Consider the following 16,791-nt stretch of genomic DNA (forward strand, 5'->3'; position numbering starts at 1 on the left):
TTAAATGTTGATGTTTCTGAAGTTGATTCTGGCTGCTGTGTATTAGTGGATTGGAGGGGGATGGGATAGGCTTTGTGATTCATCGTGGGGGTTTGTAGACAGCTCTTTTGGGAACCTTTTTTTAAGGGAAGAAAGGTAAGGTTAGTGAAGGTTTTGTTTATACTTTTTATTTTTTCTTTTTATACTTTTTATTTTGAAATGATTATAGATCCATAGGAAGTTGCAAAAGAACAGAGAGCTCTCATGTACCCTTCTTCACCCAGTTTACCCCAGCAACACCTTACATAACTGTAATAACAGTATCAAACCAGGAAATTGACATTAGCACAATCCACCGGCCTTATTCAGATTTTCATCAGTTTTAGAAGTTTTGCACTTGTTTGTTTTTTTTAATTGCTTTACTACTTATAGACCTTTATTCTATATAACATTTAGTATCTTAAAATATGATTTTGAAAATATTATTGAAATTAGGTAGATAGATTTGGGGGAGATTTACTTCTTTATAATTTTGAGTTTTCCCATCCATGAATTTGGCATATCTTTTCATTTATGCATACTCATTTGTTACTTAAAGTTTATTTATTTGTTGAGTTTTTGGCTGCATTGGGTCTTCATTGCTGCGCAGGGACTTTCTCTAGGTGCGGAGAGCAGGAGCTACTCTTTGTTGCGGAGCACGGGCTCTAGGCCCACGGGCTTAGTTGCTCCGCGGCATGTGGGATCTTCCTGGACCAGGGCTGGAACCCGTGTCCCCTGCATTGGCAGGTGGATTATTAACCGCTGCGCCACCAGGGAAGTCCCTCATTTGTTATTTAATAGAGTTGAAAATTTTTCTCTGTGAAGTTCTTTTTTCTTAGGTTAATTCTTTGATTCCCTTATTGCTTTGTTGGTATTGTAAATAGTATCTTATTTTATATTATCCTTTCAGTTGGATCTTACTGGTATAGAAGATGCTTCTTTGTACTTCTTATCCAGTTTTGGAACCTGGTTCATATGTACTTCATAAAATGAGTTAGGGAGTTCTCAACCCTTTAAATTTTTCTGGAATATCTTTGATGATAGAGATTATCCGTTCCTTGAAAGTTTGGTAAAATGTATGTGTGTGTGTGTTTAGGTAGAAAGCTTTTGATGACTATTTTAATTTATAGTGATTGATTCAAAATTTCTATTTCTTTATGCCTCAGTAATTTTGCCCGAGGAGTCCCCCACCCCGTTTCATCTATGTTATCAAATTTATTAGCATATAGATCTCCATGATACTCTTTGATTATGTTTAAGATCCTTGTTGTGTCTTTACTTATGTTTTCTTTATTATTCTGTTTTATTTATTTGTGTCATCTCACTTTTTCCCCCATTACTCTTGCCAGAGGTTTGTCTACATTATAAATCTTTTCAAATAAAAGATTTTTCTTCTTTATTATATTTTGTTATATATATGTTTTATATATTATATATACATGTTTATATATGTTTGTTTTTCTTTATTATATTTAACTTCTTGAGTTGTTAACTTATTAATTTTTGGTCCAGGAGTATTTTTAGGAGTGTCTCTTGCATGTTAAAGTTCCTGTAGCCTTGTTTACCCAAGAATATCTTTATTGAATCCTCATATTTAAATGGGATAGTTTGGGCTTCCCTGGTGGTGCAGTGGTTAAGAATCCACCTGCCAATGCAGGGGACATGGGTTTGAGCCCTGGCACGGAAGATCCCACATGCCGTGGAGCAGCTAAGCCCATGTGCCACAACTACTGAAGCCCACACGCCTAGAACCCGTGCTGCACAACAAGAGAAGCCACAACAATGAGAAGCCCGCACACCGCAACAAAGGGTAGCCCCCGCTCAACGCAACTAGAGAAGGCCCGTGTGTGGCAACGAAGACCTAAGACAGCCAAAAATAAAAACAACTAAATAATAAATTTAAAAAAAAATAAAAGAGATAGTTTAACTCTAGGTTAGAAGTCCTTTTTTTCTCCTTGAAAATAATGCTCCATTGACTTCTTGATTTCAGTGTCACAATTTAGAAATCTGATTTCAAGTGAATTCATGTTTTTTTAAATTTATATTTTATATTGGAGCATAGTTGATTAACAATGTTGTGTTGGTTTCAGGTGTACAGCAAAGTGATTCAGTTATACATATACATGTATCTATTCTTTTTCAAATTCTTTTCCCATTTAGCTTATTATAGAATATTAAGCAATGTTCCCGGTGCTATACAGAAGGTCCTTGTTGGTTATCTGTTTTAAATGTAGCGGTGCGTACATGTCAATTCCAAACTCCCTCCCTCCCCCGACCCTGCCCCTTGGTAACCATAAGTTTGTTCTCTAAGTCTGTGAGTCTGTTTCTGCTTTGTAAATAAGTTCATTTGTATCATTTTTTTTAGATTCTGTATATAAGCAATATCATATGATATTTGTCTTTCTCTGTCTGATTTACTTCACTTAGTATAATATTCTCCAGGTCCATCCATGTTGCTGCAGATGACATTATTTCATTCTTCTTAATGGCTGAGTAGTATTTCATTTTATATATGTACCACATCTTTATACATTCATCTGTCGATGGACATTTAGGTTGCTTCCATGTCTCGCTATTGTAAACAGCGCTGCAATGAACATTGGGGTGCATGTATTCTTTTGAACCATATTTTCCTCCAGATACATGTCCAGTAGTGGGCTTGCTGGGTCATATGGTAGTTCTATTTTAGTTTTTCAAGGAACCTCTACACTGTTCTCCATAGTGGCTGTACCAAATTATATTCCCACGAACAGTGCAAGAAGGTTCCCTTTTCTTCACACCCTCTCCAGCAGTTACTGTTTGTAGATTTTTTGATGAGGGCCATTCTGACTGGTGTGAGGTGATATCTCATTGTAGTTTTGATTTGCATTTCTCTAATAATTAGCGATGTTGAGCATCTTTTCTTGTGCCTGTTGGCCATCTGTATGTCTCCTTTGGAGAAATGTCTATTTAGCTCTTCTGCCCAATTTTTGATTGAGTTGTTTGTTTTTTTGATATTCAGTCACATGAGCTGTTTGTAAATTTTGGAGACTAATCCCTTGTTGGTTGCATCATTTACAAATATTTTCTCCCATTCTGTGGATTGTCTTTTCATTTTGTTTATGATTTCCTTTGCTGTTACATGCACTCATTTTTGTGTGTGTTACTATGCAATTTAACCGCATGTGCTAATTTGTGTAACTGCCACCACAATTAAGAAACAGAAATGTTCCATCAGTACAGAGATTGTGTTACCTACCCCTTTATATTCACATCCCATTTCTCCACCCTTTCTAACCTTTGGCAACCACGAATCTATTTTTCAGCTCTATAATTTTGTCAGTTTGAAAATGTTATATAAGTGGAATCACACAGTATGTAACCCTTTAGATTGGCTTTTTTCATGCAGCATAATGTCCTTGCGATCTATCTAAGGTGTTGCCTGTGTTGATAGTGGGTTCCATTTAATTGTTGAGTAGCAGTCTATGATATGGATGTATTGCAGTTTGTTTAACCACTCCCCAGTTGAATGGTATCTGGGCTGTTTCAGTTTTTGGCTATTATGAATAAAGCTGCTATGAACACTTATGTACAGATTTTTGTAGGAACGTAAGTTTTCATTTCTCTGGGATAAATGCCAAAGAGTGCAGTTGCTAAGACATGTAGTAAGCACATGTTTAGTTTTTTAAGAAACTGCCATACTGTTTTTCCAGAGTGGCTGTACTATTTTACATTCCTACCGGTAACGTGTGAGTTGATCCAGTTCCTCTCATCCTCACCAGCGTTTGTTGTTATCATTTTTTAAAAAAAAAAAAAACCATTCTGATAGGGGTGTAGTGATGTCTCATTGTAGTTTTAGTTTGCATTTTCCTAATGACTAAAGGTATTGAACATATTTTCATGTACTTATTTGCCATCTATATATCTGTCCTCTTTGATGAAATGTTTGTTCATATCTTTTGCCTATTCTCTAAATGACTTGTTTGTTTTAATAAATTTATTTATTTATTTATTTATGGCTGCGTTGGGTCTTCATTGCTGTGTGCGGGCGTTCTCTAGTTGCAGAGAGCAGGGGCTACTCCTCATTGTGGTGCGCGGGCTTCTCATTGCGGTGGCTTCTCTTGTTGCAGAGCACGGGCTCTAGGCACGCGGGCTTCAGTAGTTGTCGCACGCGGGCTCAGTAGTTGTGGCTCGTGGGCTCTAGAGCGCAGGCTCAGTAGTTGTGGTGCACAGCTTTAGTTGCTCTGCAGCATGTGGGATCTTCCCGGACCAGGGCTCGAACCCATATCCCCTGCATTAGTAGGTGGATTCTTAACCACTGAGCCACCAGGGAAGTCTTGAGTTGTTTATTTTTAGAGTTCTTAATATATATTTGAGAAATGTGTCCTTTGTAAGATATATGGTTTGCAAGTGTTTTCTCCCAGTTTGTTCATTATCTTCTTATCCTCTTAACAGAGTCTTTTGCAGAGCAAAAGTTTTTAATTGTGATGAAGTCCAGTTTATCATTTTTTTTTCTTTTATGGGTCATGGTTTTGGTGTGAACTCTTCAAGTAGCCCTAAATACCAAAGATTTTCTCCTATGTTTTCTTCTAAAAGTTTTATTGTGAATATTTGATGATATTTAAAAACTGAATTTTTTGGTTAGAATAATGACATTGTGTGTGGTTTTTGTTTGTTTGTTTTTTTTGCGTTATGCGGGCCTCTCACTGTTGTGGCCTCTCCCGTTGCGGAGCACAGGCTCCGGACACACAGGCTCAGCGGCCATGGCTCACGGGCCCAGCTGCTCTGTGGCATGTGGGATCTTCCTGGACCGGGGCACGAACCCATGTCCCCCGCATCGGCAGAGTGGACTCTCAACCACTGCACCACCAGGGAAGCCCTGTGTGTGTGTTTTTAAAGAGCCATTTTAGAAATAACATATTGAAATATTTACAGATGATGTTTAAGATTTAGATCGAAATAATATAATGCAGGAGGGGGTGAAAAAAAATAAATGGGGTGAAGAAGCAAGATAGGCCACGTTCCTGTAAAACCTAGATTTGTTGACCACGAGATCAATGCTAGTGGTAATCTTTTAAGCTTCTCATTTTAGATTTAGATAGACTATACATACCCTTTCTAATTTTTTAAATGATTATATAATCAGAGTTATGGCTAAAACTGGTTCTGAGCCCGTTTCTGGACCACTTATTTCCTTAAGTTTGATGTTCTCACTGACTGTTTCCTTCTCAGCAGAATAAAAAAATTATAAATTTTTGTACACTAGGTGTTAAAGACTTATTGTTAACTTATCCTCAAGAATATTGCACCTGAATTTTTAATGAATAGATGGTAGAGGAGAGAGTGTGATAGTTAACAGAGTAACCACTGATGTAGCCAGGTTGGGCAGAGTATTATAGAGACTTAGAGCAGCTTGGGCAACTAGCCACTCTGCCTGCTGGCTGTAGCTGATTATACATGCATGTGACTTTTAAAGGTTTCTTCGTTAGTATAAAGCCAAATGTCACAAAGCCCAATAAACATTTGATTTTAATGATTACTAATTAATACTTTGTCAGTTGATGATGAAACTGTCAAGTTTGATAAAGTCTATTGTAAACATGCATTACTTTAAAGGTGGCTTTCTCTTAAAGCTCATTTGATGTAGTCATTATTGGTGGCGGAATTGTGGGGCTTGCCTCTGCCAGAGCACTCATCCTGCGACATCCAGCTCTTTCCATTGGTGTTCTGGAAAAGGAGAAAGATTTAGGTATGTATGTTCTCAGTGTTGCTTAACCTGAGCACCTGCTCATTTTGTCAGTTCTACATCTTTCATGCTGAATGTCGATGTTAGTGTCCCAGTTTGGATTCTTTAGAAAGCAGACTCTAGGACTAGGATTTGGGTGTAGGTGATTTTTTTCAAGGTTATTCGAGGAGGCAGGAGTGAGGAGGTGGGGAGAGTAAACAGGGAAGGAGCAAAAACCTTGTGAGGGTGCGTTATCTAGGTTGCAGCTGTGAGCTTAATTCCACTGAGCCCTCGAGGAGCTACCTAATGTTTCCCAGGATTGTGCTCATTTATCCATCAGCTTCTGTCCCTTTGGTTGAGGATTGTCCATAGGGTGTTGAGTCCCTGTGCCCCCAAATATTAGAAAAGGCCCTGGAGCAGAAGGCAGAGAGCTGTAGTGGACCCTTGAAGCCGTTTTCTTGTGGTGAGGGGGGCGGTTTGTGCACCAAAGTTGTAGCGGAAGTCAGAGATGGGCTGGAGGGATGTGACACAGACACCATGGCTGGCTGCTACGGGAGGCTAGAAGTGCTCTGACTATAAGAACAAACTCAGACAGAATTTTAAATAGCGGTCTCTAATAGCTTCCACTGTAAGTGTATTCCCCCACTTCTTAAGTTTTGAATGAGTCATGTAGTTTCTCTTAACCTGTTTCTCTTGTTCCATAGCTATTCATCAGACTGGACATAACAGTGGTGTCATACATAGTGGAATTTATTATAAACCTGAATCTCTGAAAGCTAAGTTATGTGTACAAGGCGCAGCCCTCATCTATGAGTACTGTAACCAAAAGGGAATTTCCTACAAGCAATGTGGCAAGGTATGGCATTTTACTAGGGCCTTGACTTATTTATAAATAGCATTTACTTAGTAATCTTAAATGTTGATTTAAAAAATGCCTGGCTTTTCTTTCTCTGTATTCATGTAATTTGCAAAATCTAGATGTTTCATATAAATGGGATCATACAATATGTTGTCTTTTGTGATTGGCTTCTTTCACTTGGCATGGTGTTTTCAAGGTTCGTTCATCTTGTGGCATGAATCAGTACTTCATTCCTCCTTACACTCCATTGTATTGGTAGACCACATTTTGTTTATCCAGTTATCAGTTGATGGACATTTGGGTTGTTTCCATTTTTTGGCTACTATGAATAATGCTGCTGTGGACATATATGTACAAGTTTTTGTATGGACCTATGTTTTCATTTCTGTCAGGTATATACCTATGAGTGGAGTTGCTGGGTCATATGGTAACTACATGTTTAACATTTTGAGGAAGTGTGAAACTGTTTTCCAAAGTGCTGTACTATTTTACATCCCCATCAGCAGTTAATGAGGATTCCAATATCCTCACATCCTCATGAACACCTGTTATTGTCTCTTTCATTTTAGCTATCCTAGAGGATGTGAAGTGCTATATCATTGTGGTTTTTATGTAATTAAACATAGTAATTAATGATGTTAAGCATCTTTTCATATACTTATTGGCCATTCATTTATCTTCTTTGGAGAAATATCTATTCAAATCTTTTGCTCATTTTAAAATTGAGTTCTTTGTCTTTTTATTGTTGATTTGTATGTGTTATTTCTATATTCTGGATATATAAATATCCCTTATCAGCTATAAGATATTTACTAAAATACTACTAAAATATTAAAATATATATATATTTTTAAATAAAATAATAGCAATTGTAATGATCGTATTTTAAATATTACTAAATATTTTCTCCCATTCTGTAGATTTTCTTTTTTACTTCTTGATGGTATCCTTTGAAGCACAGAAACTTTCAATTTTGATCAAGTCTAGTTTATCTTTTCTTTTCTTTTATTGCTTATACTTTTAGTATCATATCTAAGAAATCATTGCCTAACTTTAGATCATGAAAAAGTGCTCCTACATTTTCTTCTAATGTCAAAGCCTTAGCTCTGATGTTTAGATCTGTGGTAGTTTTTTTCCCCCAAATGAGTTGGTTTAATTCTGAGTGTTATAGAATTGGAGCTAGAACAAAGACTGAAGAACAGACTTCGGCAGGATTCTGGGCTGGGTTTACTCTGACCTCACAGCTAAGGTAGAAATGGCCGAATGAGAAGAACTAAAGAGAAGATGAACCACTGTATGATTTCATTTTTTTAAACTTTAACAAAAGTTTGTTCTTAAATTTATAGCAGGTTTCAAGACAGCACTTCATTCTAACTATAGGTGGCAACAGATGTTATGGCAGGGAATCCAGTTATTTAAACAGGAATGGAATTAAGGATCACCATTGCCTCTGGCACAAGGAACAGCTTACTTTTTGACAGATTTCTTAATTCCAACTGTCGCCAGGAGGGCCTTCCTTGCAGCCTCAAGTTTCTTTTGCTTCTCTTTTTGTTTCTGCTTGAATGCCTTATCATCCTCATCCAACTTCTTGGCCTGCTTCTTGGGCTGCTTCAGGTGCTTCTTACCACCTTTTCAGATGGCCTACTGCCCCTTCCCCAGACCCCACCACCAGAAGCAGAGCTTCTACCCCTACGTGTATTCCTCCAGCGTAGGTTCACTTTTTTTTTTTTTTGCGGTATGCGGGCCTCTCACTGTTGTGGCCTCTCCTGTTGTGGAGCACAGGCTCCGGACGCGCAGGCTCAGCGGCCATGGCTCATGGGCCCAGCCGCTCCACGGCATGTGGGATCCTCCCGGACCGGGGCACGAACCCGTGTCCCCTGCATCGGCAGGTGGACTCTCTACCACTGCGCCACCAAGGAAGCCCTAGGTTCACTTTTTAATTAATTTTGGTATATGGTGTGAGGAAGAGTTCCAACTTCATTCTTTTGCATGTGGATATCCAGTTGTCTCAGCACCATTTGTTGAAAAAAATATTCTTTCTACATTGTTTTGGCACCTGTATCAAAAATCAGTTGAGCATAAGTGTAAGAAGGTTTGTTTAGGATTCTCAATTCCATTCCATTGATGTGTGTCTATCGTTATGCCAGTACCACACTATCTTGTTTATTGTAGCTCTTTATTTTTTGAAATCAGTAAGTGTGAGTCCTCCAACTTTGTTCTTTTTCAAGAGTGTTTTGGCTATTCTGGGTCCCTTGCATTTCCATATGAATTTTAGGGTCAGTTTGTCAGTTTCTCCAAAAAAGGCAGCTGGAATTTTTGTTAGCGAGCGATTATATTGAATCTATAGATCAGTTTGGGGAGTATTGCCATCTTAACAATATTAAATTTTGCAAACCATGAACTTGGGATGTCTTCCCACTTATTTAGATCTTCTTTAATTTCTTTCAACAATTTAAAAACATTTTTCATTTTACAGGTCTTGCACTTCTTTTGTAATTTTATTCCTTGATATTTTATTCTTTCTGATGCTTTTGTGAGGGGAATTGTTTTCTTAATTTCAGTTTGGTTTATTCATTGCTAATGTATAGAATATGATTGATTTTTGTGTATTGATCTTTATCCTTCAACTTTGGTGAACTCGTTTTTTAGTCTAATAGTTCTTTGTGTGTGTGTGTGTGGATTCCTTAGGATTTTCTATATGCAGGATCATGTCATCTGCAAATAAGATAGTTTTACTTTTTTTCTTGCCTAATTTACCTGGGTAGAATCTCTAATACAATGTTGAATAAAAGTAGTGAAAGTGGATATCTTTGTGTTGTTCTTGATTTTAGGGAGAAAGCATTCAGTCTTTCACTATTAAGTATAATGATAGCTGTGGGTTTTTTGTGGATGCCCTTTATCAGACTGAGGAAGTTCCTTTTTACCTGCAGGTTGTTGATTTTAATCATGAATAGGTGTTGGATTTTCTTAAATGCCTTTTCTATGTCTCTTGAGGCAGTCATGTGGTTTTGTCCTTTATTCTATTAATATGAATTTATTACATTAATTGACTTTTGGATGTTAAATAGATCTTGCATTCATGCAATGAATCCCACTTGGTCATGGTATATAATCCTTTTTATATGTCGCTGCACTCAATATACTAATATTTTGTTCAGAATTTTTATATCAATACTCATAAGGGATATTGATATGCAGGTTTGTTTTCTTTTGATATCTGTGTCTCGTTTGAGTGTTAACTGGCCTTATAGAATTAGGAAGTGTTCCCTTCTCTTCTGTTTTTTGGAAGAGTTTATGAAGAATTGGTATTAATTCTTCTTTAAACATTTGGTAGCATTCATGAGGCCTGAGCCTTTACAGTTACTAATTCCATTTCTTGTTATGGGTCTATTCAGATACTCTTTTTCTTCTTGAGTCAGTTTCAGAAGTTTGTGTCTTTTTAAGAATTTTCCCATTTCATGTAGATTATCTAATTTGTTGCATACAGCTGTTCATAATATTTCCTTATAACTCTTCTTCATGTAATTTTTAAGAATAAAAGTTCATTGTCACCATTAAAGATGCTATGAAGATTTTCTTTTTAATGATGTGGGAAAATGGTCCTGATATAGTGTTAAGTAAAAAAAGCAAGATATAAAACTGTATTTACAGTTTTTATGGTTGAGTTATGAGGGTTTTTTTTTTTTTAATCCTTTAAGCCAAAGGAACCAGACAACATCCATAACATCCACCATTGTGAAACATACCATGCCCCATGCCTACCCATAGGATGATTTTGAGCTCTGTAACCCCTACTTCTTTCTGGAGCCTTGAACCCTACTTCATATTCCCTCTTCACATCAAATCACATCATTGCTTCTAATCCATCTCAGCTCAGCTCCAGGTGTTAATTTACAGATTGCTGCTTCCAGGCCACAACGGTGTCAATGTGACTTAATGACCTGATTTCAGAGTTTTCCTGGTTCAGTCACTGATTTGTGCCTCTGAGTGTCTGCCCCTCCCCAACTTCTTTTTTTTTTTTCAAGTTTGAAGTCCTTTTATTTCTTTAAATTGAGGTATGATTAACATATAATGTTATTATTAGTTTCATGTGTATGTATTGTGAAATGATCACCACCATAAGTCTAGTTAACATCTGTCACCATTCACAGTAAGAAAAAGTATTTTTTTTCTTGTGATGAGGACTTTTAAGATCTATTTTCTTAGCAACTTTCAAATATGCAATACACAATTATTAACTATAGTCACCATGCTGTACATTACATCCCTATGACTTGTTTATTTTATATTTGGAAGTTTGTACAGAGTTTCTAAAGAGTTCTTTATATATTCTGCATATTAGAGCCTTATCAGCGATAATGATTTACAAGTATTTTCTCCCATTCAGTGGGTTATCTTTTCACTTTCTTGATAGTGCCCTATGATTCCACGTATATTTTTAAGGTTAATTATTTGTTGATTTAAATAACCTTTATACCTTGATTAAAAGTATTACTTTATGGAGTTCGGTTGACTCCTTGCTATGAAATAGTGATTTTTGAATTCTGATGTACTTGTGAATATTATCTGTGCTTTCCTTTGCTGGTAGCTGTTAAGTAAGAAACTACCTCAAACAGATACTTTGCCCAGAAATAAACAGAAAAAGAGTCTTGATGAATTTTCTGTTTTTCTCCTTTGCAACAGAATACATTAGTAAATACTTTGAAATGTACTTTATTCCAAAACATAAAATAGTTTTCTGTTAGTGATATTCCATTATACTGAATATTGCCTGTCTTTCTGATGTACTGGTTTTTGTTTAGTTTTGTTTCGCTTTTGTTTTTTGTTTGGTTTTTAATGTAACGACTAAGCAACCTGTGCTTCTTTCCCCTCTGGGATTGAGGGAGTGATGGCGCTACTTCTGGCCAAGGTGCATGTAGCAACTGTCATAGCTGATGTGACAATTGAGGCTACATCTCACCTTTGTTTTAATGCAGTCTTAAGACAAATTTTTTTGGTGGAGGAAGAAAGTGAAGTCATGAAGAAAGTGAGAAGTAGATAGATGAAGCAAAAACAGTTTAAAAAAATCAACCCAATTTGAATCATACACTAATTTATGATTTTCTATTGATTTTATCTGTCATAGCTGATGATATATTTAACTCTATTCATGTTCTTTATCTTTTTTCTTTTCAAGCTTATAGTAGCTGTTGAACAAGAAGAAATTCCCAGACTTAAGGCCCTGTATGAGAGAGGCCTGCAGAATGGTGTCCAGGACCTGAGGCTGATCCAGCAAGAGGACATAAAAAAGAAGGAGCCATATTGTAGGGTAAGTGATTCACTAACCCCACACACAGGCTCACAGGGATAGGGCTCAGTCCTGTGACATGGAGGCTGAGGGTGAGTTTATAGGAAGCAGGAATCATAGAGACAGTTAAATAATCCTGTTACAGAAGCATTAAGGTGCCAGACACAAGAGGGCATTGCCACAAACTCTGGACACCTGATTTCTTCTTTTCCTACAAGAAACTACCAGGTCCTGAAGAACATAGGCAAAAGCAAGAGGAGGTCTGAGACTCTATGGCATGTTTGGAAACCACTGAGTGGTGAGATGTGGTTGGATCATAGGGTGTGTAGTAAGAGATAATAGATGGGACTGGGAAGGCAGAATTAGCCCACATAAAGGGCTTGATATCATATCCATGCTGATAACTTTGAAGTTTATCCAGTAAGCATAGGTAGCCACTAAAAATTTTTGAGGAGGGTGGCTACAATATTGGATCTGTTTCAGGAGGGTAGGTTATAGAGTTTCTGGCTTAAAACATGCTGTGGGGAAAACCAGATCTTCTTTCTTGTATTTGTGATAGAAACACGAATAATAATATAATAGTTACTCTGCATATCAACTTCCCTTGATAGCCTTTTAGAGGCTATCCGTCCAACTCTCATTCCACTGACTGTTCCAATGAATTGCTGTATCTCCTGTTCCCCATTCCCCAGTGTTTTAATGACATATTCCAATAGCTGGACTGTGGGTACCTGTCTTAGCGAGTGTGACCTTGAACTCACTGTCAGGCAGTGCTTATCAAAAGCTTGCTTTAGAGAAACACTATTTAAGGGAGAGAGCCTGGATAATATGTAGACCATTCATTCTTGTACATCTCTCCAGACCATCAGATTGTAGTACACCTACACTGTAGTGTTTTTCCCTCCCCATCCTACTTCTTGACCCCAGATTACTCTCCTTGAGTTGTGTTTTGGTTTTATGGCATCAGCCTATGGAGAAAGTCATTGTGTCACTCACTGAGGCCTCTACTATAAGGAGGTGGTTGAGGACATAGGTTCACTGTCAAACAACATCTCTTTGAGAACACTCAGGAGAAATTTCAGACTCCAGTTCTAAGAATAATTTTGTTTTTCCTGAGCACAATTGGCTTGTTTTTATCGATGGACACTGAATTCTTTAACTGTGTTGTCCTGTTTGCCTTGGCTCTAAGCAGAAACACATTTGTGCCCTACTCTTGCCAAATATCTAGAGCATTAAGCATACATTTTTATTTTCATGTACTAAATTTGCTCTTTGTTTCATCTTATCTTTCCACCTTTGTTTTCTATATGCTCTGATTTTTTGGAACTTTTAATTGAATCACAGCATACATCCAAAATCATAAATGTATGCAACTTGATGAATTTTCGTTAAGTGTGATCATCCAGATCAACAAACAGAACATTACCAGCTTCTCAGAATTCCCCTCATGTCCCCTCCTAGACACTACCTTTCCCTTAAGGATGACCACTGTTCTTTTACATCATAGATTTTTGAATTTTGTGTAAGTAGAATCATATAGTATGTGCTCGTTTGTGTCTGGACTTCTTTTATTCAGTATTGTTTATAAAATTCATCCATATTATTGCATGTAGTTATAATTTGTTGTCATTGCTGTATAATAATCCTTTGTATGAATATAGCATGGTTCTTTATACTGTTGTTGGGCATTTTGGGTAGTTTCCAATTTGGAGCTCTTGCAAATAGTGCTACTAAGAACATTCTAGCACATCTATTTTGGTGAACACACGTACACACTTTTGTTGGGGATATACCTCGGAGGGAAATTATGGTCATAATTTATATATATGTCTGGCTGTGGCAGGTACTGCCAAAGAGTTTTCCATAGCATTTGTCCCAAATAATACTCTTATTGGCAGTGTATGAGAGTTACAGTTGCTCCTTATCTTCACCAACACTTAATATTGTTTGTTGTTTTCATTTTAGCCATTCTGGTGGCTATGTAGTAGTATAATATTATAGTTTCCCTGTTGACTCATAAAATTGTACACCTTTTCATATGTTTACTGGCCATTTGGATATTTTCTTTTGTGAAGTAACTAAGTCCTTTGCCCATTTTTCTATTGGATTGACTGTCCTTCTTAACAATTATTAATTCTTATTAATTTTATAAGTTCATTATATAGTCTGAATATGTGTCTTTTGTTGTGTGTGTGTATATATATATATATATGTACACAATAGATATCTTCTATGACTCTGTGGCTTGTGTTTTCGCTCTTAATAGTGTCTTTAGATGAACAGAGGTTCTTAGTCTTAATGTAATCATTCAATCAATTTATGCATATATTTCTCTTTTATGCTTAGTGCTTTTTTGTACTCTGAGAAATCTTTGCCTATTTCAGCATCAGGAAGATATTCTCCTATGCTTTTTTTCTAAAAGCTATGTTGTTTTACCTTTCGCATTTAGATCTACGATCCATTTGGAATTGATTTTTGTTTATGGTATAAGATAGGGGTCAAGGTACACTTTTTTCCCCTCATATGTAGATATCCAGTTAGCCCAGCACCATTTATCAAAAAGACTATTATTTCCCCACTGCACTGCAGTGTTACCTTTGTGATACCAGATGACTATATATAGGTGGGCTCTGTGTCTGGACTCTCTTCTCTTCTGTTGTCTCTTCTTGTACCACTACCATAATGTCTTAGTTACTATAGCTTTTCAATAGGTCTAGACATCCGGTTGAGTAAGTCCTTCAATTTTGTTCTTCTTCAACATTGTATTGCCTATTCTTGGATCTTTGCATTTCCATATACATTTTAGAATTAATTTGCTAAAGTCCACAGGATAACCTGTTGTGATTTCGATTGAGATTGCCCTGAATATGTAGGTTGACATATTTGCAGACAGTTGACATATTTACAATATTGAATCTTCCAATCCATGAACATGGATCACTCCATTTATCTGAATCTTTAATTTACTGAAAAAAATGTATTACAGTTTTCAGTGTAGAGGTCTTACATGTCTCTTAGATTTATTTCTAGGTATTTGATTTTTTATACTCTCATAAATAGTATTGTTATTTAAAGTTTATTTTCTACTTATACATTACAGATATATGGAAATCAAATTGATTTTTGACCATGTATTCATCTTGGTTGTTGAATTCACTTATTGATTCTAATAGTTTGTCTGTAAATTCTTTTTTTTTTTTTTGGACGTACCATATGGCATGTGGGATCTTACTTCCCCAACCAGGGATCGAACACATGCCCCCTGCAGTGGAAGTGTGGAGTCTTAACCACTGGACCACCAGGGAAGTCCCAGTTCTTTTGTATTTTCTATGTACAATCATGTCGTCTGCAAATAATAACTTATTTCTTCCTTTCCAACCCATATACTTGTCTGGCTCAATATTTAATGCTAGCATATATTGTTTTGTATGTGTTTCTTGTTTGTTTGTTTTTACAGGCTGCTTCAAATCCTTTCACAAAAAGATAAGATAGAAATAGATTTTTTTCCCTTAAGTTATCTGTAGTTGTGCAGTTAAAGTTAGATCAAAATATTTGATTTTATTAATTAGTATAAAGTTCCCAAGAGACTAGGAATTCAAACAGTGTTAAATGAGTTCTTCCTGCAGAGAAAATCATAGCATCTTCAACTCCAGAAAACCTCACCCTTCCCTCCCCTCAGACTCAGTCAGAATAATCAAAGTGTTTAACTTGTGGAAGTAGGTCTTCTCCCTTTTCCTCTCCCCATGCATTTCTTATCTCTCTGAGATGGTGAATGAATGACTGATTTTTTTAAATAAAGAAGACACCTTCACTGAATATCTAATTTTGGCTATTTCGTTCAGGCTTTGGGCAAGTGCTACACGGTCTTAAGCCAGGATTGGCAAACTATGGCCTGTGGGCCAAATCCAGCCCACCACATGTTTTTAAAGACCTATAAGCTGTTTTAAATGGTTGAAAAAATTAAAAGAAGAATACTATTTTGTGACACATGAAACTTATATGAAACTCAAATTTCAGTGTCCACAAATAAATTTTTATTGGAGAACAATCATACTTACTCATTTATGTGTTGTCTATGGCTGCTTTTGTGCCAAACAGCCAACTCGAGTAATTGAAACAGAGATCCTACGCCTCACATGGGCAAAAATATTTACTATCTGGCCCTTTACAGAAAAGATTACCAGCTCCTGATCTAACAGTAGGGAGCCACTGAAGGATTTAGGCAAGAAAATGATATGCAAACTGTGCTAATTTAGGAAGGTTAATCAAGTTCTGGTACATAGGATGGAATTGGACATGGGAGAGAGGGGAGCCTTGAGGTGGGAGGTCAAAGCTATTTATATTTATTATTGGAAGGCAGCTATGCTCACCATGATACCATCAACACCACTTATTTATAGTTATTTTTAGACTACCTGATTTATTTCTGCTACTCTTGAATATCATAGGTTAGTAATTTCTAGACTTCAGGGAATTTTGACATATTATTCTTTATTTTATCTCACTATATTCTGTCTTTTTTTTTTTCCATAAAGTAGGATCTGACATAAGGTGAGCAGCAGAATGTGGTGGCTGAGAAGCCAGACAGACATAAATTTAAATCTCATATCTGCCTATTTAACAGCTGTTTACCTTGAGTGGGTTAAAATTGTTCTAAACCTCAGACTCCTCATTTGTAAAATGCAGGTTGTTCTGAGAATTAAATACAGTGATATATGTAAGGCATCCAGCATATGTTAATCCTCAAGAAGTGGTAGATGTTATTTTGGGCTTATTTAAGCAGTAATTCTAGTGAATTCAGATTGGTTTTGTTTGAGATACTTGGGGACTTTTCATGAAATCTGTTAAGATAACTTAGTTATGTTTGTTCTTTTCCTCCTGCTTTACATTTTCCCCCTTTCCTGATGCTTTGCTTGTAACTCA

General features: G+C 36.6%; 1 protein-coding gene across 3 annotated transcripts in view; it reads left to right on the top strand.

Annotated features, from left to right (window-relative positions):
- Positions 1-16,791, top strand: part of L2HGDH (L-2-hydroxyglutarate dehydrogenase) — a 52,424-nt gene that overhangs the window by 1,020 nt on the left and 34,613 nt on the right. For all 3 annotated transcript variants that reach the window (XM_082845381.1, XM_082845380.1, XM_082845382.1), the window contains exons 2-4: positions 5,631-5,746; positions 6,427-6,578; positions 11,758-11,889. In XM_082845381.1, the coding sequence (XP_082701507.1) occupies positions 5,631-5,746; positions 6,427-6,578; positions 11,758-11,889 (400 nt within the window). The remainder of the gene's footprint in view (positions 1-5,630; positions 5,747-6,426; positions 6,579-11,757; positions 11,890-16,791) is intronic.

This window comes from Leucopleurus acutus (genome assembly GCF_964270905.1).
Source record: "Leucopleurus acutus genome assembly, chromosome: 1".
In the NCBI taxonomy this organism is placed as follows: domain Eukaryota; kingdom Metazoa; phylum Chordata; class Mammalia; order Artiodactyla; family Delphinidae; genus Leucopleurus; species Leucopleurus acutus.